Source organism: Syngnathus scovelli, chromosome 8, assembly GCF_024217435.2.
Source record: "Syngnathus scovelli strain Florida chromosome 8, RoL_Ssco_1.2, whole genome shotgun sequence".
Classification (NCBI taxonomy): domain Eukaryota; kingdom Metazoa; phylum Chordata; class Actinopteri; order Syngnathiformes; family Syngnathidae; genus Syngnathus; species Syngnathus scovelli.
This window is the reverse complement of record NC_090854.1, coordinates 11,607,379-11,627,541: the sequence shown is the minus strand read 5'-3', so window position 1 is coordinate 11,627,541 and position 20,163 is coordinate 11,607,379. Positions and strand designations below refer to the sequence as shown.

The window sequence follows — 20,163 nt, the reverse complement described above, 5'->3', positions numbered from 1 at the left end:
GTGACTTTTGCCATTTGCTGTGTTAATATGATGCCTGGTATTCCTTGTAGACCGAAACAGGGGCACACAAAGGAGGTGCTTTGGCATTGTGGAAAAATAACTAACCAACTTCTGCCTCAGACTGATTACTGTTTGACTTTGAGGCATTTGTGTCCATCCTTGACCATGACTGATGTCCTGTAAATCATCTCAGTGAAAACACATGTCCAAAGTGTAATTTACGTGTCCGGGGCAATTGCGTGTATTTCTTCCTGTAAAAAAGATCACATTCATTTGTAAAAGCCAGCAAATGTCCGGCTTGCAGATCCTGGCTTTCATCAGTGGCCTCGGTGGACTTGGGGCCACCATTGGCGCCACGGTGTCCAATGAATGGAAGGTCACCAGCCGGGCGTCCTCAGTCATCACAGCTACATGGGTGCTGCAGGGCCTGTGGAACAACTGCGCCGGGAATGCTCTCGGAGCTCTCCATTGTAGGCCACACCATACCATCTTGAACCTGGACGGTGAGTGCCTCATTCTACTGCTGCTTTCAAACTCTTTGTACAATAATAGAGGTTCTCAATGCACTTTTGCCTCATTTCATGGTGAAACATCAGTTTTGTAGTGCATGTGATGCAACTGTATGAAATGTCCCTTGTGTTCGATGGCCACTAGCATCCACTCAGCTGTCACAAAATTTGCTACACAATCTGAGACATTTTGTAGCTTACATGAGAGAAATGATGAAGTTCTATAGCACTGCAAATTGCAACCACAATGATGAACATTAAAGAGCGCTTAATCAAAACTGAATATTATCTTTGAAAAGTCCAAATATATAATACTTGTTTATTGATAAAACGGTATGCAAGTGCCCTTCGCCATTCACACTATTTACCACTGTCAATAACAAGCCAATATTTAAATACAATTATTTTACTCTGCCTGTTTTTTTCTTTTGCTTGTATTTTTCCCCCCATATATTATTATTTAGTTACTGTTAATCTTACTTGTTCTCTGTTCTTTTGTCTTTTCTGGATTTAGATTAGTCTAAAAGCACTCAACGTATTCCAATGATTATTTTTCAATCTGTGGTTTACAGAAATCAGAATTTATAGTGAGAAAATACCAACTGAATTTATTGTAGTTTTGTCCACTAATAGGAAGAAGTAATTATTTATTTTTAGGACTATAATTGAAACATAATTATGTGGTGGATAAACTGCAGATAAGTTCTTAACACAATTAAAGTGTATGTAAAATGTATTGAAAAATATTCTTTTTGCATCATTCTTTACCGGAGTTGAGTGAGATCTCATCAGAATACATTTTGTTCACTAGAATTTAAGTGTGATTTTTATCACACCGATCTTTAGTTGAATGGATGATGATGATGAGTCTGCCTACCCACTATTGAATGTAAATCTTTGTTTGCACAAAAGCTTGTTAAGCGTTAGAGGACATGCTGTCAATGAATTATTCAAGCACTGTTGTGAGAACAGTTGTGTATTTAAACATCAGCAAAAGGAAGCTGGTGACACATTCATGCGTCCTTCCACCATATGTTTGGGTTTGAGCTTGACAAATCCACTCCAGATTATACTGTATAATGTAAGACAGAAAATATTCAAGTTTTAGTAATATCAACTCAAAAGGAATAATCGTATAAAAGCAGCTAGGTGATTAGCATGTCGCCCTTGCCGTTGAGAGGTTCTGAGTACAAATCTTTACTAAAGCTTGACTAATTTGTAACGGTTCTAAAAATTACGTAAACAGTCTAATTTGCAACACAAGATTCTCAGTGGTTACTTATTAGTCAGTCTGAACATCCAAAGCCTCTTCTTTTAATCCTAAACTACATCGTCCATATGCGTGAAACGTTGGGAATGGCTCGGAGGACCACATGACAAAGCCTCATGTTGAAGTTCAGGTCCAAATTCCCTGTGGCAAAATAGAAAAATCTATGACATATTAACCAACTTAGCGTTGCACATCCTGGCAACTTTTCCAAGCGCCTGGGAACCATTAATCAATCGCAATCGACGGAGTCGGCGCAGAGTCATTCGGAGCAGCATGTATCAGGAGATTCTGGCCTTTGCGCTGGCCACCTCGGGATGGGTTCTCGTGTCGTCCACCCTGCCGACAGACTACTGGAAGGTGTCCTCGCTGGATGGGACGGTCATCACCACGGCAACTTACTGGGCCAACTTGTGGAAGACATGCGTCACCGATTCCACCGGGGTGTCCAACTGCAAAGATTTTCCCTCCATGCTGGCGCTGGATGGTCAGGCGCGCTTTTGCCCTCTCTGAGTTTTCTTATTTCCCAATTTCCTCACTTTGAAAAGCGCAAACGGAAGATCCAGATTTCCATCAGCACTGCGATCAACACCATTTACTGTAAAATGTGTCAATGTTTAGCCCCAGTTGACTGATCCTTTGAGCCTATCAAGGAGATTGAAACGGGGCCTTAGGCACTTTCGACCACGGCTGACTAGTTCTGAGCTAATATTTGCCTCTGAATAAAATCTTGTGACTAATTCCGCTGCATACTTAATGTGCGTATTTGTCAAAAGGTCGGGAAGTTGCTGATCTGTGGCTGATTGTTTATGTTTGCGCAGGTTACATCCAAGCTTGCAGAGGGCTGATGATTGCAGCGGTGTGTCTGGGCTTTTTTGGTACCGTCTTCGCCCTGGTGGGAATGAAGTGTACCAAAATTGGAGGAAGTGACAAGAGCAAAGCGAGGATCGCCTGCTTCGCCGGTGTCAGCTTTATCCTCAGCGGTAAGAAAGGTCGCCATCATACCCTCCTCTCGTAACAGTAAGAGGCCATCTTGAAACATGCAAGCCATTTTTATTTATTTTGTTATAAGTGCTATGTAAATGCAATGCATTACATTACTATTATTATATGTTTTTGTTTTATTATTTTTTATTATTATTTTTATTATTATTTTATTTTTTATTTTTACATTTTTTGTGTTTACCAAAATTTTCATTTATTCATTAATTGATTTAATAACAAAAGCATGTATGTTTCTTTCTGTAAAAAAAAAAAAAATGTGGGAGATGAAATTGTGATTCTGAAGAGTTTGACTTAATTTCGTGACTGTCCACCACGTTCTTCCTCAGGTCTGTGCTCACTCTCCGGTTGTTCCCTCTATGCACATCGCATAACATCGGAATTTTTCAACCCATTGTATGTTGCACAAAAGTAAGAAATATTTTTTATAGTGTTGAAATAATTTCGAACGGGTCACCTGGTTTAAAAGCTACTTTTTAATCCATTTTAGGTATGAACTGGGAGCAGCACTCTTCATTGGCTGGGCAGGTTCCGTGCTCTGTATTCTTGGCGGATGTGTGCTATGCTTCTCGGTGGCAGACTGTAAGAAAAGGTCAGTATGAACAAGTTACCTAAGGAAATTTTAATAGGTACACCTGCAGAAACTAATACAATGCATAATTTCCTGTACTGGATCGCATAAGATGGCTTGTGGATGGTAAATCAGCGTTATGTGTGTTTGTGCACCCGCAGCCAAACAAATTATGTCTACAAAGGCGCTGCCTCACAGTCGCATATCTCCTCCTACCAAAGAGGAAGAGGGCCGTCTGTGAGCCAGAGGCCACCTCCTGAATACAGCAGCTCCTCCAGGGCTCCTAACTTCGATAAGAACGTATACGTGTAAATGATGTGAATATTAAGAGACGCCGCGTGGTGGGTAAGATAGTGTGGAAGAAAAGATAACATTGCACCGGAGGAAAGGTTTTTGTTGAGCACTAGGTGAATTTATTACTACAGTCATAATGAAAGGTCATTGCGATCCAATGAAAAATAGGTGTGTCGAAGTTCTTTGCAGTTTTCAAACACTACAGCAAAAAATTATTTAGTGGGGAAATTACAGTTAATCAAGTTTTTTTTTTCCACAATTATCCCCGAATGTTACATTTCCCCCCCAAAATACTAAAAAGTGTTTTTTTTAACAAAAATCTCATTCGGATAATTCCAACATTTGTGATTGTTCATTTTATTTTTTAGGTGTTTTTGGTACGTTTTTGTAGCCTGTGCAGCAGAATTAGCATGTATGTATATATTTTTTTTACTTCAAACTAAACAAAATTGACTTTTATCTTCACTCAAACAACAAACTAAATATTTTCTTTCTCCAGATTAAAAAAAAACAGTAAAATTAGACATTAAGGCAGTCAAAACAATAAATTAAGAACATAAAAACACTAACCACCAGAAAACACTGAAATAATGCTGAGTCTTATGGTGAATAAATAAAAATATGTTGCGCTGATGTCTGTTGCTTTACCAGTCAGGGCCACTAGAGGGCACGTTTACACGATAGCTAACAGCTCTGACGTGATAATGTTCAACCAATGTTTTGAAGCGAATTTATTCACACTCTAATTCTAAGGGAAATATAATTTCTATTTATCTGACATTTTGCTTTAAACTGACTACATACTGTGCGTGTGACCATTAATGTTTTGTACTATGGCATTTTGATATAACAAAAGCACTTTGTGAATAAATGTTGAAAGTTGAGCGTATTGTGTATTGTGGTGTTGTGCTTTTTTGCTTCTTCTTTGTGTCATTCTGTCAGCATAGCATGTACATGTCGAAGTGAGACGGCATCATGGCACACTCTGGAATATTTACAGTAAATAGCCTTCCATCAGTAAGACGCCCTTATCAACACTGATGACACACCGCACAAACACACACACATGCTCCCACTTTACACACACTTCACAAATCAGCAACCAAAAAAAGCTCTTCAACTCATCTGTGTGGACTTTTGAAAATGCGTAAACGTCTGATCCAAGTGTTCGGCTTCCTGATTTCCACGCTGGGCTGGCTCTTTGTGCTGTGTACCGTGGCTATGGACTTCTGGAGGATCAGCCAGATCGGCGGCCAAGGCGGCTCGTTCATCATCAAGGTAGCCTGGTACTGGTCCAACTTGTGGAAGGACTGCTTCACCGACTCCACGGCCGTCACCAACTGTAGAGACTTCCCTGTGCTCTGGAGTGTCACACGTAAGACTGTGCTCATTGGTACTATTAAGCAAATAAGTTTTCATTTGTTTTTTGTTTTTCTGGTATCCTTAAGCGTACGTCCAGGGGGTGCGAGGCTTGCTGATGTGCGGCCTGACTTTGGGCTTCTTCGCCGCCATCTTGTGCTTCCTGGGTATGGAGTGCACCTACCTTGGCGGAGACGAGCTGAGTAAGGACAAGATGCTTTTCGCCGGTGCGGTCTTTCACTTTGCGGGTGGTGAGTAAAACATACGTGTCTCACTTGTGTTCCTACCAATGTTGTGCCCACACGTGTTGCTCTGCACGCAGGAGTGTCCGATATTGCGGCCTACTGCTTATACATCAACAGAGTTGCTAGGAACACCTTTGCTGTCAACTTAGCACCTGGACTCTTACGGTACAATTTTTATCTTTTGTGTTAGAAATGTCCAATGAAAAACATGTATTAAATTAATTCATTTTTTTTAGGTACTGTGGACAAATCCTCCAAAAATCACCAAATAATTGGTTTCCGTTATGTCTCTTTCCGAACTGATAGGTACGACTTAGGCCCGCCCATATTTCTCGGATTGGTCGGAAGTTTTTTGATCCTTTTAGGAGCTCTCTTTTATGCAGCCACTGTGTTAAGAGTACTCCTATCTAAAAGGTAGGCCAAAGTGACTTTTTTTCACTTGTTTAAAAAAAGTCTGTAATCAGAACGATCACATTTCTTGATGAATGTTTGTTCCCTGTACAGTCAAGTGGTCTATACCTACGGTGGGGGCACATACATGGACCCTCGCACGCGAGGAAGAAGCATGTACACCGGCTATTCCAGACCCAACAGGCTCTATGGAACTTACTACGGCTCGAGGAGATCCAGCGGCTCCAAAATAGCCAAACTCTCTGCAACAATACCAGAGAGGTTTTCTGAAAGGGATGCCTTTGTGTAATGTCTGTAAATGGATTTATTGTGTATGAATTTTTCAGGTCACATTGAAAGACAACAAGTCATATTATGCGGGGAAAATTGTTCATGTTGGGAGAAATAAATATCTTTAAAGAGATTATGAAATATATATAAATATATAAAAAGTACATAATATATAAAAATTTCTTGATTGAAGTTCATTGTTGCAATTAAGTTGTTGTTATTTTTCTTTTTAATTATTTTTAGTTATGTTATTATTGATTATTTTATGCTGTTGGTGAAATGATCTAACATTGTAAAAAACAATTATTCTTGTTTGCCCTTCACCGGCCATACATAAAAGTGATATAAAAAAGTATTACTATTTTTAATTATTTTTAGTTATGTTATTAATTATTTTATGCTGTTGGTGAAATGATCTAACACTGTAATAAAAACAATTATTCTTGTTTACCCTTCACTGGCCATACATAGAAGTGATAAAAAAGAATATTTAAAAATTGTCAACAAACTCTTTATGCAATTAAACAGATCGTTTTACCTCAATGATTTTTTTTTATCAGCTCGTTTTCTGACAGGACTGACAAGAAATCAACACCCCAAATTGGACCCATGCTGGTAAGCCATGCTGATTTCCTACGAACAACAAACACATCACAGTGACCCTCATTAAACACAGGAGAGGCATGACAAGAGGTGAAGCACACACAAACAGACTCGACATCATCATCATTACGAGAGCACACACTGACACACCGCACTCCGACCAACAAGTCTTCCTCTAATTGTTCATTTCAAAGCAAAGATGGGTTACAGGACAGTGGTGATGTACATGGAGATCGGCTGCTTTGTGACGTGCGTTTCAGGATGGATCCTGGTGTGCTCCACCATGCCCACAGAGATCTGGACCTGGTCTGAGGTGGGCAGCATTGTCTTGACCACCTCTAACTATTTCTCCAACTTGTGGAAGGATTGTGTTTCTGATTCCACCGGCGTGTCGGACTGCAAGGGCATCCCGTCCTTGCTTGCGCTCAACTGTAAGTATGCCACACTTGCATTAGGTAAGGCTTACACTGAGTGCCAAAAGTCCCAATGATCGTGAGCAGCAGGGGGGGGCCCCATTTCAACCCCTTACACTGAGTGCCAAGCAGGGAAGAAATGGGTACCATTGTTATAGTCACTGGTATGACTCGGCAGGGGTTTGAACCCACAACCTCCCAATCTCAGGGCGGACACTCTCCTCTTAGGCCACTGAGCTGGTAAACACTTGTATCGTAGTATAACACTTATAGTCGTTTTTAAATAACGTGCATACCTATATACGCCTAAATATTGTTATCCAATATATCTACTGCAATTTCACATTAGATTCCTGGTTTGAAATTTGCTTTTAATATTATTATTTTTAATAAACATTTATGTTAAAACTTGTCTGGCGTCTTATTCCTTGTTTTTATATTCGCCAATTAAAACATAAAAATCAGACATTTGGTTAACTGCTTTATATGACAATATGTGTAGGTACACCTTCAATAGGCACACTCCACAAGGTTTAAAAAAAAGAATAAATAAATAAAGGGTTAATTGCACAACAAAGGAACATCAAGGTAATTTCTCACACCTGGGATCGAATCAAGTTCTTACCCAGCAAGAGCTCAAGTCACTAACCAGTCGGATACTTCGACCAGCAGTCTACAATTGCTTCCACTGTTTTGTACTAGTGATGTGCATTCCAGTTCTCAAGTGAACTGAATCTTTAGAATCGGTTCACTCAAAATATTTGTTCAAAACAATCGTTCACCAAATCGTTCGCTACACTTTCTTATTTATTTATTTATTTATTTTTTACCTCGTGTAGTGTACCAAAATATCCCATAATTATCTGCCTAAATAATTGTGACTAATTTAAAACTATTCTACTTGTTAATACCTACAAAATAACATATTCTAACCGGAGATTGCATTGACCTAACTTTCACATGGTCCTTGTTTACATTTTGCATTTGACACTGACAGCTGTCAAGTGCCACGTTAGGGCTCTTCTTGTGTAAGTTTTATTTGTTATGGGTTTTATTTTTGTAAGTTTAACTTTGGGTACTTCGAAAGTGTCATTTTAAATTGTACTTTGCTAGGTGTTCGTGTACACAACGTGTTGTGATGACATCTGCTGTAGATTCTTCACTGATCTAGTCGCTTGTGAGCTGCTCCATAAAACCATACATGTTCCATGCACTGAGAGTAAGGCTTCCATAGGGTAGTGATTAGTGCTCTGGGCTTTCACCCCAGCGACCCGGGTTCGAATCTCAGTGGGACCAAAATAATTTTATCATAGAAAATTTGCAACACAGTTACTCATGTAACCATATAACTATACACTTCCTTAGAGGTAGGGTTAGGTTTAAAGTTAGGGTTAGAGCTAGTGTTAGGGTTAGAGCTAGGGTTAGAGTTAGGGTTAGAGCTTGGGTTAAGGTTAGAGCTAGGGTTAGGGTTAGAGCTAGGGTTAGGGCTAGTGTTAGGGTTAGAGTTAGGGTTAGAGCTAGTGTTAGAGTTAGGGTTAGAACTAGGGTTAGAGCTAGGGTTAGGGTTAGAGCTAGGGTTAGGGTTAGAGCTAGGGTTAGGGCTAGGTTTAGAGCTGGGGTTAGGGTAAGAGATAGGGTTAGGGTTAGAGCTAGGGTTTGGGTTAGAGCTAGGGTTAGAGCTAGGGTTAGGGTTAGAGCTAGGGTTAGAGCTAGGGTTAGGGTTAGAGCTAGGGTTAGGGCTAGGGTTAGAGCTAGGGTTAGGGTTAGAGCTAGGGTTAGAGCTAGGGTTAGGGTTAGGGCTAGGATTAGAGCTAGGGTTAAGGTTTAATGCTAGAGTTAGGGTTAGAGCTAGGGTTAGGATTAGAGCTAGGGTTAGAGTTAGGGTTAGGTTTAGGGTTAAAGCTAGGGTTAGAGCTTGGGTTAGGGTTAGGGCTAGGGTTAGAGCTAGGGTTAGAGCTAAGGTTAGGGTTAGAGCTAGGATTAGAGTTAGGGTTAGAGTTAGGGTTAGAGCTAGGGCTATGGTTAGGGTTAGAGCTAGGGTTAGGGTTAGAGCTAGGGTTAGGGTAGGGTTAGAGCTAGGGTTAGGGTTAGAGCTAGGGTTAGAACTAGGGTTGGGGTTAGGGTTAGAGCTAGGGTTAGGGTTAGAGCTAGGGTTAGGGTTAAAGATAGGGTTAGAGTTAGAGCTAGGGTTAGACTTAGGGTTGGAGCTAAGGTTAGTGTTAGGGATAGAGCTTGGGTTAGGGTTAGAGCTATGGTTAGGGTTAGGCTTAGAGCTAGGGTTAGGGTTAGAGCTAGGGTTAGAGCTAGGGTTAGGGTTAGAGCTAGGGTTAGGGCTAGGGTTAGAGCTAGGGTTAGAGCTAGGGTTAGGGTTAGAGCTAGGGTTAGAGCTAGGGTTAGGGTTAGGGTTAGGGCTAGGATTAGAGCTAGGGTTAAGGTTTAATGCTAGAGTTAGGGTTAGAGCTAGGGTTAGGATTAGAGCTAGGGTTAGAGTTAGGGTTAGGTTTAGGGTTAAAGCTAGGGTTAGAGCTTGGGTTAGGGTTAGGGCTAGGGTTAGAGCTAGGGTTAGGGTTAGAGCTAAGGTTAGGGTTAGAGCTAGGATTAGAGTTAGGGTTAGAGTTAGGGTTAGAGCTAGGGCTATGGTTACGGTTAGAGCTAGGGTTAGGGTTAGAGCTAGGGTTGGGGTTAGGGTTAGGGTAGGGTTAGAGCTAGGGTTAGGGTTAGAGCTAGGGTTAGGGTTAGAACTAGGGTTGGGGTTAGGGTTAGAGCTAGGGTTAGGGTTAGAGCTAGGGTTAGGGTTAAAGATAGGGTTAGAGTTAGAGCTAGGGTTAGACTTAGGGTTGGAGCTAAGGTTAGTGTTAGGGATAGAGCTTGGGTTAGGGTTAGAGCTATGGTTAGGGTTAGGCTTAGAGCTAGGGTTAGGGTTAGAGCTAGGGTTAGGGTTAGAACTAGGGTTGGGGTTAGAGCTAGGGTTAGGGTTAGAGCTAGGGTTAGGGTTAAAGATAGGGTTAGAGTTAGAGCTAGGGTTAGACTTAGGGTTGGAGCTAAGGTTAGTGTTAGGGATAGAGCTTGGGTTAGGGTTAGAGCTACGGTTAGGGTTAGGTTTAGGCTTAGAGCTAGGGTTAGAGCTAGGGTTAGGGTTACACCTAAGTTTATGGTTAGGGTTAGAGCTAGGGTTAGGGTTAGAGCTAGGGTTGGGGTTAGGGTTAGACCTAGGGTTAGGGTTAAACCTAGGGTTAGGGTTGGAGCTAGGGTTAGAGCTTGGGTTACCCTAACACTAGCTCTAACCCTAACCCTAGCGCTAACCCTAGCTCTAACCCTATCCCTAGCTCTAACCCTAGCTCTAACCCTAGCATTAAACCCTAACCCTAGCCCTAACCCTAGCTCCAACCCTAACCCTAGGTCTAACCCTAACCCTAGCTCTAACCCTAACCCCAAATTTAGCTCTAACCCTAACCCTAGCTCTAACCCTAACTCTAGCTCTAACCCTAACCTAGCGCTAACCCTAGCTCTAACCCTAACCCTAGCTCTAACCCTAATCCTAGCTCTAACCCTAGCTCTAACCCTAACCCTAGCTCTAACCCTATCATTAAAGCCTAACCCTAGATCTAATCCTAACTCTAACCCTAGCCCTAGCTCTATCCCTAGCTCTAACCCAAACCCTAGCTCTAACCCTAACCCTAGCTCTGACCCTAACCCTAGCTCTAACCCTAGCCTTAACCCTAGCTCTAACCCTAGCCCTAACCCTAGCTCTAACCCTAACCCTAGCTCTAACCCTAGTTCTAACCCTAACTCTAACCCTAACACTAGCTCTAACCCTAACTCTAACCCTAACACTAGCTCTAACCCTAACCATAACACTCGCTCTAACCCTAACCCTAGTACTAGCCCTAACCCTAGTTCTAAGCCTAACCCTAGCTCTAAGCCTAACACTAGCTCTAACCCTAACCATAACACTCGCTCTAACCCTAACCCTAGTACTAGCCCTAACCCTAGTTCTAAGCCTAACCCTAGCTCTAACCCTAACACTAGCTCTAACCCTAACCCTAACACTCGCTCTAACCCTAACCCTAGTTCTAGCTCTAACCCTAGCTCTAAGCCTAACTCTAGCTCTAACCCTAACCCTAGCCCGTGCTCTAACCTTAGCCCTAGCTCTAACCCTAGCTTTAACCCTAACCCTAGCTCTAACACTAACCCTAGCCCTAACCCTAGCTCTAACCCTATCTCTAACCCTAGCTCTAACCCTAACCCCAACCCTAGCTCTAACCCTAACCCCAACCCTAGCTCTAACCCTAACCCTAGCTCTAACCCTAACCCTAGCTCTAACCCTAACCCCAACCCTAGCTCTAACCCTAGCTCTAACCCTAACCGTAGCCCTAGCTCTAACCCTAACCCTAACTCTAACCCGAGCCCTAACCCTAGCTCTAACCCTAACCTTAGCTCTAACCCTAACCCTAGCTCTAACCCTAACCCAAGCTCTAACCCTAGCTCTAACCCTAAACCTAGCTCTAACCCTAGCTCTAACCCTAACCCTAGCTCTAACCCTATCATTAAAGCCTAACCCTAGATCTAATCCTAGCACTAACTCTAACCCTAGCTCTAACCCAAACCCTAGCTCTAACCCTAACCCTAGCTCTAACCCTACCCTAACCCTAACCCCAACCCTAGCTCTAACCCTAACCTTAGCTCTAACCCTAACCGTAGCCCTAGCTCTAACCCTAACTCTAACCCTAACCCGAGCTCTAACCCTAGCTCTAACCCTAACCTTAGCTCTAACCCTGACCCTAACCCTAGCTCTAACCCTAACCTTAGCTCTAACCCTAACATTAAACCCTAATCCTAGCTCTAATCCTAGCCCTAACCCTAACTCTAACCCTAGCTCTAAACCTAACCCTAGCTCTAACCCTAGCACTAACCCAAACCTTACCTCTAACCCTAACCCTAGCTCTGACCCTAACCCTAGCTCTAACCCTAGCCGTAACCCTAGCTCTAACTCTAGCCCTAACCCTAGCTCTAACCCAAACCCTAGCTCTGACCTAGCTCTAACCCTAGCTCTGACCCTAACTCTAGCTCTAACCCTAACTTTAAACCTAACCCTAGCTCGAAGGAAGTGTATCGTTATATGGTTACACTAGCAACTGTGTTGCAAATTTTTTATGATAAAATATTTTTGGTCCCACTGAGATTCGAACCCGGGTCGCTGGGGTGAAAGCCCAGAGCACTAACCACTACCCTATGGAAGCCTTGCTCCCAGTGTATGGAACATGTATGGTTTTATGGAGCAGCTCACAAGCGACTAGATCTGAAGACTCCACAGAAGATGTCATCACAACACGCTGTGTACACGAACACCTAGCAAAGTACAATTTAAGATGACACTTTCAAAGTACCCAAAGTTAAACTTACAAAAGAAAACCCATAACTAATAAAACTTACACAAGAAGAGCCCTAACGTGGCACTTGACAGCTGTCAGTGTCAAATGCAAAATGTAAACAAGGACCATGTGAAAATTAGGTCAATGCAATCTCCGGTTAGAATATGTTATTTTGTAGGTAATAACAAGTAGAATAGTTTTAAATTAGTCACAAGTATTTAGGCAGATAATTATGGGATATTTTGGTACACTACACGAGGTAAAAAAAAAATAAAATAAATAAGAAAGAAAACGACTATAAGTGTTATACTACGATACAAGTGTTTACCAGCTCAGTGGCCTAAGAGGAGAGTGTCCGCCCTGAGATTGGGAGGTTGTGGGTTCAAACCCCTGCCGAGTCATACCAGTGACTATAACAATGGTACCCATTTCTTCCCTGCTTGGCACTCAGTGTAAGGGGTTGAAATGGGCCCCCCCCCTGCTGCTCACGATCATTGGGACTTTTGGCACTCAGTGGTGAAGGCTAGAGGTAGGTTTAGGGCTACTGCTATCTGGTGGATATGGTGCGGCACTGTACTTCTCTGCCTCTTCTGTAAACTCACCACTAATTCCATTTGTTTGGTGTGTGGAAACTCTTCACAGGGGACATTCACATGTGTCGCGCCCTCATCATCACCGCCATCATCATGGCGTTCTTCGGCTCAGTCCTGGTTATGGTGGGAATGAAGTGCACTAAGATCGGCGGCTCCGAGTTAGCCAAGGCGAGAGTGACTTTTGCTGGGGGGATGAATTACCTCTTTGCTGGTAAGACTTAAATAGGGACAGCTAGAATCTAAAGACATGCATGCGCAGCTTCATGGGACTTGGGTTTTTATATTTATTCACTTTATGCAGTGAAGTTTTAGTACATGGTCACAAACTCAACCAACAACAACAAAGTTTTACATTTCTTGCATTCTTTGGTTTGTAAATGCCTTTAAATTTTGTCTTGTGTAAGTACACATTGAGGTATCTTGTGAATGAAACAGTATAAAAATAAAGCTTAAACATTTTAATAGTTTTGTGATACATCTCTGGTATTGGATATGATTATATTTTTGCAGCTGTGTCTAATATTGTGGCTGGTTTGTGTATATTTTACGATGTTTTTGTTTCAGGGTTGTGTTCAATGACTGCTTTCTCCTATTACGGCAATAAAATAAGATCAGAATTCCAAGATGATAATTATAAAGAACAAAAGTAAGGACATTTCTGAGGATTAATATTTGTTTTTGGTTTGTTTGTTTGTTTATGATGTAAACCCTTTATAAATGATTATGTTTTATCTCCTCTTCCATTTAGGTTTGAAATTGGTGTTGGCGTGTTCATCGGCTGGGGTGGCTCAACTTTACTGGTGGTTGGAGGTCTTCTTTACAGTATCTTTGCAGGGAGGGAAGGATGCCAATCAAGGTAGCCGACAAATACTAACTGCACCTTCCTTGTGCTAACAGCAACATATAAATTAATAATGCATTCATTTTAATTTCAGTTATGATGCAGACCCCGCCTACCTGTTCCCAGATCCCTACATGGTTCCGCCGATAAAGCAGATGGCTCTCTCAAATGTGAGTGGGAGCAGGAAAGCACAGAGTCGTCCAGCTAGTAGTGGTACTAGTAGTAGTGATACTCGTAGTAGTAGAAGCAGTAGTAGTAACGGCAGCAGCCTTTCTGCAGTGACCGGCACTACCAGAACAACTGCAACAAATGCATACGTCTGAGTTCATTTTTAAGAGGACAACAATTATTTTCAACCAACTAAACCATCAAATTTGAGAGAGGTTAAGTGAAAAGGGGAATGCAATGGTGGTATATGAAGTGGATTTATAAAGCAAATATATTGGAACACTTCTGCAACTCATTTTGATACAACAGTAGATTTTTTTCTGGAGTAAACCAGCTGAGCCACTATTCTAAAATTGCCCTAAATGAACATTGAATTTATTTTTGGGACTTTAATATGAAATACAATCCACAGCATGTAAAATATGTAAATTTAGTGTTTAGTCTCAGAAAAAGGGGCCACCTTGAGGCTCTAGTTTGTAGAAGGGGGGGGGGGGGGGGAAGCAACATCTTCCATACGCAGAACAAATTGTTATATAAATATATGAGTACAAATGGGGAAAATTAACGTAAATTGCTTCAAAAACTGGAAGGGTGTATCCGATAACGCCATTGTGTGATGCCGTGGCTCCACTCAGTTGAAGCATTTCGGATGGGCGTGGTTTTGTCAACCTGGCAGCCAATCAGCGTGTCCCACGACCGGTCCGCGGAGTTGTGTGTGGCTGCCAGTGAAGGAGACGAGGAAGGAGAGGAGAGCTTCCTTACAGCTCATCGCTTCATAGCTGTCAACACATGGGACTGGTTCGGACTTCAAACCCAAACACATTTGCAATAACGTCACTTTTGAACAATTGTCATCACGCCACGGACACCGAGAAGCATTCGAGTGGGATTTAACCATGGTTTCCGTGGAGCACGTGGCACACAAGCTACTAACTTACTTGCCATATGTTCTTGTTTTGATTGACATGCGATTCGAAGGTAAGTCGTGCAGTAGTAACCTAGAAATAGTTGCGTTAGGTTTTACGACAGTAGATGGCTACTTTTTGGTAATTTCATACAACGACGGACGAGCGTTAGCTAAATCGGTAACTGCTAACGTTAACGTAGCCTTATATGTCAATACATTAGCAGGCTAGCTAACCGTTTCCCATCTATTTTATACATTTGTAGCCTGTTGACACTTAAATTTATCCTTGCTTGTGTATTAGGGACCTACACTACCCATTTTTTTGTTATGTTTGAAGTGACTTAAAGTGACGTATCGTAATATTTAATTCTCAAATAAACAAGTACAGTCCCCACTGAAAAGTAAACTTGTTTTCATAATTTTGTCTATTTAGACCAGGAAGAAAGACACGTAGATTTTCGAGTGACCAATAAATTATTGCATTAAAAAGATCTACCTGATCAAAAATGAAAGTATTGAGTATTCTTTATACGTGCGATCGAAGTCTGTACCTTGCATGAGTGCACGAACCTATGATGCATAATGTTGCTGTATATTTTTGATCGTTCCTCGGCTCTGATGACTTGCATTGAATTTCAAATGTCATCAGTCAGGTTGGAACGGTGTCTGGGTGTAACTCATTCACTGCTATATATTTATAGATGTCAAAGATGCATGTTAACTCTCTCAATAATCTTCATGTTAGGAAAAGTCTGACTCATAAAATAGTGACCTGCCCTGGAGCCTAATCAAGTAACACACCAAAGAGGATGCACAGTTCCTCTTCCTTATAACATCCCCAAACTGTCCATTAACCCCAGATTTGAGGTCATTGTCATTGGCAGATAGTGTCAAACCCTTAACCCCTTGTTTTGTCAGGAGTCAAGTGTGGCAGGGAAGGGAGCGTAGACCATCACATGGAGATGGGCAAGAAACTGCTCGCAGCGGGACAACTAGCCGACGCCCTCTCTCACTTCCATGCCGCTGTGGGTAAGTAGCCTAAAAACGTCAATATCGTACATCCCATCTCGTTGCCTATGTATCTCCATGTAATGAAACATTGCTGTCCTCTGATCAGATGGAGATTCCAAAAACTACTTGGCCTATTACAGGAGAGCCACAGTGTATCTGGCCATGGGCAAGTCTAAGTCGGCGCTGCCAGATTTGAGCAGAGTCATTGAACTCAAACCTGACTTCACATCTGTGAGTGTTGCACTTCCAAACCATTGTACCTATAAAAATAACCTTCATACATTGTTTGGCACCTAACAAATTGTTATTCTAACCTTCATCAGGCACGTCTCCAGAGGGGAAACCTTCTTCTGAAGCAAGGCATGCTGGACGAAGCAGAGGATGACTTCCGGAAGGTGGTGAGTGGACCTAAATTTGGTTTGACCTGAAGGTGTCAGTGTTGCTCTGCTGCTACATTGCCAGTAGTTATTCAACTGGTGTCACACAGAGCCATCCAACTATTGAAATCCTCTGTACTAAAAACATTGTTGTACATAGAATACTTCTACATTCTATTTTGTACATTTTCTACAGCCAAAACTCCTAAATGGTGTCACTTGAAACATGTCTAACTGACTGCTGCATGTGATGCTTCAGTTGAAGGTCCACCCTACTGACAATGAGGCGACCGAGGCCCAGAATCAGCTGATAAAATCCGACGAGATCCAGCGTCTGGTTGCTGAAGCGCGGCACAGCTACAACAGTAAAGACTACGCTGGGGCGGCTGCCCTGTTTGACGCCATCATTGAGGCAAGACGCGTCAACTTATCTGCCATCCCCATAACTGCTTGCTCACGTTTATCCACAGCTTGAGTCAGCTATGTCCCACGTTACAGACTTGTGTTTGGGACGTGACGTCTCGCGAGATGCGCGCCGAGTGCTTCATTCAAATGGGCGAAATGGGGAAGGCCATCAGTGACCTAAAGGTCTCGTCCAAGTTGAGGAATGACAACACGCAAGCCTTCTACCAGCTCAGCACCATCTACTACAACATGGGCGACCATGAAATGTCCCTCAAGTAAGAACACGATAGGAACAATGCAAAGAGATGAAACAAGTTTATGTAACTATGGATTACAATTTATGCACTTTTCCCCCCTTTCTCCTCTGGTGTGATGCGCAGTGAGGTGCGCGAGTGCCTAAAGCTGGACCCCGATCACAAGCAGTGCTTCAGTCACTACAAGCGGGTCAAAAAGCTCAACAAACAAATCCTGTCTGCTGAGGAACTCATCCAAGAGCAGAGGTGTGTGTGTGTTGGCTCATAAGTCATGTGAGAATACATTACATCAGTAATTATGTGTTTACACTGGGCATCACCATTATGATCTACATTAGATTGGACAAGTAGGCCTAAGTGTCCATCAAAAGCACGGCAGGTTTTTATTGTTTGACATTATGCTTAAACTGTTCTTAAAATAGGCAGATAAGAAACTACCTAAAAGACATTCAATCAAAATATACTACACAAAGGTTCAATTAAATGGACTGTTAAAAACAATGTGTGACTATTGTACTCAAAAGTTAACGAATACACAAATGATTTGAAAAGATTTAACAAAAAAAGCTACTGTAACATGATTTTGTGCTAACCGCTAGAGGGAGCCCACATACTACTGGTGGTTTGAGAATTACATGGCTCTTGAATCATTTTAGCACCTCATCGTTTTTGCGTTTACCTTTCAGGTACGAGGAGGCTGTAAGTAAATTTGAGGCGGTGATGAAGACGGAGCCCAATGTGCCTCATTTCATAATGCTGGCGAATGAGCGCATCTGCCACGCGTTGACACATGTAAAAAAAACGACCCTCCCTACTGTATACTTATAAGTACTCTTGTTAAAAGTAGCGTGTTCACTCTCACAGGGCCAGCAGCAGCCCGACCGAGCCATTAAGGTGTGCGGCCAAGTCCTCCAGTCAGACCCGCACAACGTCGACGCGCTGAAGAACAGGGCCGAGGCCTACATCCAAAATGAACAATATGAGGAGGGTAAGCACTGTCATTTTATATCCTTTCTTATTTTTGTACGCTGTTCATCATCTGTGCAATGGTAGGTAGGCTCGGAGCTTTAGGCTATATATATATATTTTTTAATTATCTAGCCAGCGGCTCTAATAAGTGTCCCTTAAGCATCCCAACATCAAATGAGAGCAGATGGTGAATAATCTCCTTTCCCACCTGACAGCCGCTGTTGTCTTTGGCAAACCTCGGTTGCCGTTTGTCTGAACTTGTCACTTGAATGCGATCCTCAGACATTACAACCACGTATTGCAAAAACCACCCAATCGTGTCTGTTTAACGGGTTTAATAGCAGCATCCCTCCAGGCAGACGCAGACCCGACAACCTCTTTGAGCGTCTTGTCCAACTCTGTCACTCAGCTCAAATGCACAATGAACACGGCAGGAGCGCTCAGACGTGGTCGCGGTGGCTTTTAGTGTCATGGCCCGAAACCACTTAGTTCACCTTTTAGCACAAGCAGCCTGGAGCAGCTGCAATATGTGCTCAAAGTGAGGGATGATGCCACAATAAAAAAAAATATTGATAAGAGTATTACACAAAAATGTTTTTTTACAGTGTAGCTTATTGGAATAAAGGTATCATTTTGAATGCAGATAAAAATCAGTTCAAATCGGTGGCACTCAATATTTTTTGTATTCAGCAGGGCTTGTTTTAAAGTGCTCTACCAGTTAAACTCAGAAAGTAAAAAAAAAAAAATCTAATATAACATACATGTGGGAATGACATTAAATTCAAACTCAAAAACTTAAATACCATTTGGATTGGATGTTAACTTTTTTTCCCCCACCGATTGGCTGAGAATGAGTATGACTAAATGGTCTTTTCCTCCTGTGTTACAGCTATTAGGGATTACCAAAGTGCATCCGAACACAGCGAGAATGACCGTCAGATTCAAGAAGGTCTGGACAAAGCCCAGCGCCTTTTGAAGCAGTCTAAGAAGAGAGACTACTACAAAATCTTGGGAGTCAAGAGGTACAAACTTGCAAACATTCTTTACAAAATGTCAACATGTCATTGAGGTTGTTATGGTACACAACAGGACGGCCCAGAAGAAAGAGATCATCAAAGCGTACAGAAAACTGGCACAACAGTGGCACCCGGACAACTTCCAAGATCCAGAAGAAAAGAAGGCGGCCGAAAAGAAGTTCATAGACATTGCTCAGGCCAAGGAGGTCTTAACCGACCCGGGTAAGAACGACAATCAACTCAGCAAACCGGAAGAAAGTCAGGCACTGCGGTAATGGCCAATCAAGGCAATAACTGTGTTTTGCTCCACATCCTTCAGAAATGCGAACCAAGTTTGACCACGGCGAAGACCCCATGGACCCCGAGAGTCAGCAAGTTCACCGCGGAGGCCATCAATTCCACAACTTCAACCCGTTCGGATCGGGAAACTTCCACTTCAAATTTAACTTTAACTGAGGGTGCCGGAGCTCAAGATTAAGTTAGTTCTTTACCAATTCAAAAAGGAGAATGTGAACTTAATTAAAGCAATTTGTCAACATGTGGACTCCTCCAGTTGAATATGACACGTTGCTATGCAAACAAAGAGGAGCTTTTTTTAACCACAGTACTGGGAGCAAGGGGTTCATGTTTTCTATTTGATAAGCATCCATTCAGAAAATAATTTTGTGCCAGCAAACTGCTATTTTTATATGACTGGAAAGTGTCTTGACCTGTAAATAAAGAGCTTATTTATATAAAGTAAAGCACTTCACTTGTGTTTGATCACACTACTCATTTTGTTCAATTATCAGTTATTTTCACAGACACTTGAATGATGTGAACAGGTGACACGGCACAGCGAAATGTGGACCACTTGCGGTTTTATTTAAGACTTTGGCCAAGCTGAAAAACATTATTCATTCCTGAGAGCATAATACTGAGTAACAAAACCTTCTGAAATAATGGCATTCACATTTTTTTTTGCCTCTTGATCCTGAAGAGATCATTCAATTCAACCCCTTAAATGAAATGAATATCAGTATTTGGCTGTTTTGTTTTCTGACGAAATGACTTGGGCCATTATTTTAGCAAGACGACAATATGTAACAAAGATGCAATGTAATAAGTTAGAAAAGTACACACTGAACATGCTAAACCAGTAACCCTGTCAAGTTCTATTATGTGAGCTAGTTTTGCACATATTGGCTTTGCTTTGACATGAGCGCTGTGATTGGCTGGCGAAAAATGTACAAATAAAGGCCTCCTCTCGAACAGACGCCTCCTTCTAAAGGACTGCGTAAAAAAACTCCCAACTAGCCACTTTTTA

General features: G+C 42.0%; 5 protein-coding genes across 8 annotated transcripts in view; 4 read left to right on the top strand and 1 right to left on the bottom strand.

Moving 5' to 3' along the window:
* Window positions 1-168: 168 nt before the first annotated feature.
* Window positions 169-4,532, top strand: LOC125973972 (claudin-10-like). Of its 2 annotated transcripts, none has more exons than XM_049728713.2 (5): window positions 169-503; window positions 2,598-2,759; window positions 3,108-3,189; window positions 3,269-3,370; window positions 3,511-4,532. In XM_049728713.2, the coding sequence occupies exons 1-5, from the start codon at window positions 290-292 to the stop codon at window positions 3,659-3,661; spliced, it is 711 nt and encodes a 236-aa protein (XP_049584670.1). In that variant the 5' UTR covers window positions 169-289; the 3' UTR covers window positions 3,662-4,532. The 2 variants fall into 2 exon arrangements, with proteins under 2 accessions (XP_049584670.1, XP_049584671.1); XM_049728714.2 differs by lacking the exon at window positions 169-503 and adding an exon at window positions 1,876-2,263.
* The window catches only part of uggt2 (UDP-glucose glycoprotein glucosyltransferase 2), a 41,612-nt gene continuing 25,511 nt past the window's right edge, over window positions 4,063-20,163 (bottom strand). Inside the window, exons 40-42 of one of the 3 annotated variants that reach the window (XR_007483342.2) lie at window positions 13,867-14,050; window positions 5,187-6,561; window positions 4,063-5,004 (exon numbers count right to left, since the gene is read on the bottom strand). The gene's annotated coding sequence lies outside the window, so the exon portion shown is untranslated. Of the gene's footprint in view, window positions 6,562-13,169; window positions 13,800-13,866; window positions 14,051-20,163 lie in introns of those variants that run through there. The other 2 variants (XR_007483341.2, XR_007483340.2) reach the window with 2 other exon arrangements.
* cldn10l2 (claudin 10-like 2) lies at window positions 4,787-6,383 on the top strand. The gene is made up of 5 exons (XM_049728710.1): window positions 4,787-5,018; window positions 5,092-5,253; window positions 5,325-5,412; window positions 5,554-5,661; window positions 5,752-6,383. Exons 1-5 carry the CDS (start codon window positions 4,787-4,789, stop codon window positions 5,945-5,947), a joined length of 786 nt encoding a protein of 261 aa, XP_049584667.1. The 3' UTR covers window positions 5,948-6,383.
* LOC125973969 (claudin-10-like) lies at window positions 6,578-14,213 on the top strand. The gene is made up of 5 exons (XM_049728709.2): window positions 6,578-6,962; window positions 12,959-13,120; window positions 13,474-13,555; window positions 13,658-13,765; window positions 13,845-14,213. Exons 1-5 carry the CDS (start codon window positions 6,731-6,733, stop codon window positions 14,071-14,073), a joined length of 813 nt encoding a protein of 270 aa, XP_049584666.1. The 5' UTR covers window positions 6,578-6,730; the 3' UTR covers window positions 14,074-14,213.
* Window positions 14,607-19,600, top strand: dnajc3a (DnaJ (Hsp40) homolog, subfamily C, member 3a). The gene is made up of 12 exons (XM_049728702.2): window positions 14,607-14,896; window positions 15,744-15,854; window positions 15,943-16,067; window positions 16,160-16,234; window positions 16,473-16,625; window positions 16,712-16,893; window positions 16,999-17,118; window positions 17,559-17,664; window positions 17,737-17,860; window positions 18,731-18,863; window positions 18,931-19,079; window positions 19,177-19,600. The coding sequence occupies exons 1-12, from the start codon at window positions 14,815-14,817 to the stop codon at window positions 19,311-19,313; spliced, it is 1,497 nt and encodes a 498-aa protein (XP_049584659.1). The 5' UTR covers window positions 14,607-14,814; the 3' UTR covers window positions 19,314-19,600.

Bases quoted from the DNA above. Each gene is read 5' to 3' on its own strand.
- LOC125973972 (XM_049728713.2), top strand. From the start codon at position 290: ATGTCCGGCTTGCAGATCCTGGCTTTCATCAGTGGCCTCGGTGGACTT. The intron at 504-2,597 runs GTGAGTGCCTCA...ATGTTTGCGCAG, and splicing joins TACCATCTTGAACCTGGACG to GTTACATCCAAGCTTGCAGA. The intron at 3,190-3,268 runs GTAAGAAATATT...AATCCATTTTAG, and splicing joins CCATTGTATGTTGCACAAAA to GTATGAACTGGGAGCAGCAC.
- cldn10l2 (XM_049728710.1), top strand. From the start codon at position 4,787: ATGCGTAAACGTCTGATCCAAGTGTTCGGCTTCCTGATTTCCACGCTG. The intron at 5,254-5,324 runs GTGAGTAAAACA...CTCTGCACGCAG, and splicing joins GGTCTTTCACTTTGCGGGTG to GAGTGTCCGATATTGCGGCC. The intron at 5,662-5,751 runs GTAGGCCAAAGT...TTCCCTGTACAG, and splicing joins AGAGTACTCCTATCTAAAAG to TCAAGTGGTCTATACCTACG.
- LOC125973969 (XM_049728709.2), top strand. From the start codon at position 6,731: ATGGGTTACAGGACAGTGGTGATGTACATGGAGATCGGCTGCTTTGTG. The intron at 13,121-13,473 runs GTAAGACTTAAA...TTTTTGTTTCAG, and splicing joins GATGAATTACCTCTTTGCTG to GGTTGTGTTCAATGACTGCT. The intron at 13,766-13,844 runs GTAGCCGACAAA...TTTTAATTTCAG, and splicing joins AGGGAAGGATGCCAATCAAG to TTATGATGCAGACCCCGCCT.
- dnajc3a (XM_049728702.2), top strand. From the start codon at position 14,815: ATGGTTTCCGTGGAGCACGTGGCACACAAGCTACTAACTTACTTGCCA. The intron at 16,235-16,472 runs GTGAGTGGACCT...GTGATGCTTCAG, and splicing joins AGGATGACTTCCGGAAGGTG to TTGAAGGTCCACCCTACTGA. The intron at 17,119-17,558 runs GTGTGTGTGTGT...TTTACCTTTCAG, and splicing joins GAACTCATCCAAGAGCAGAG to GTACGAGGAGGCTGTAAGTA.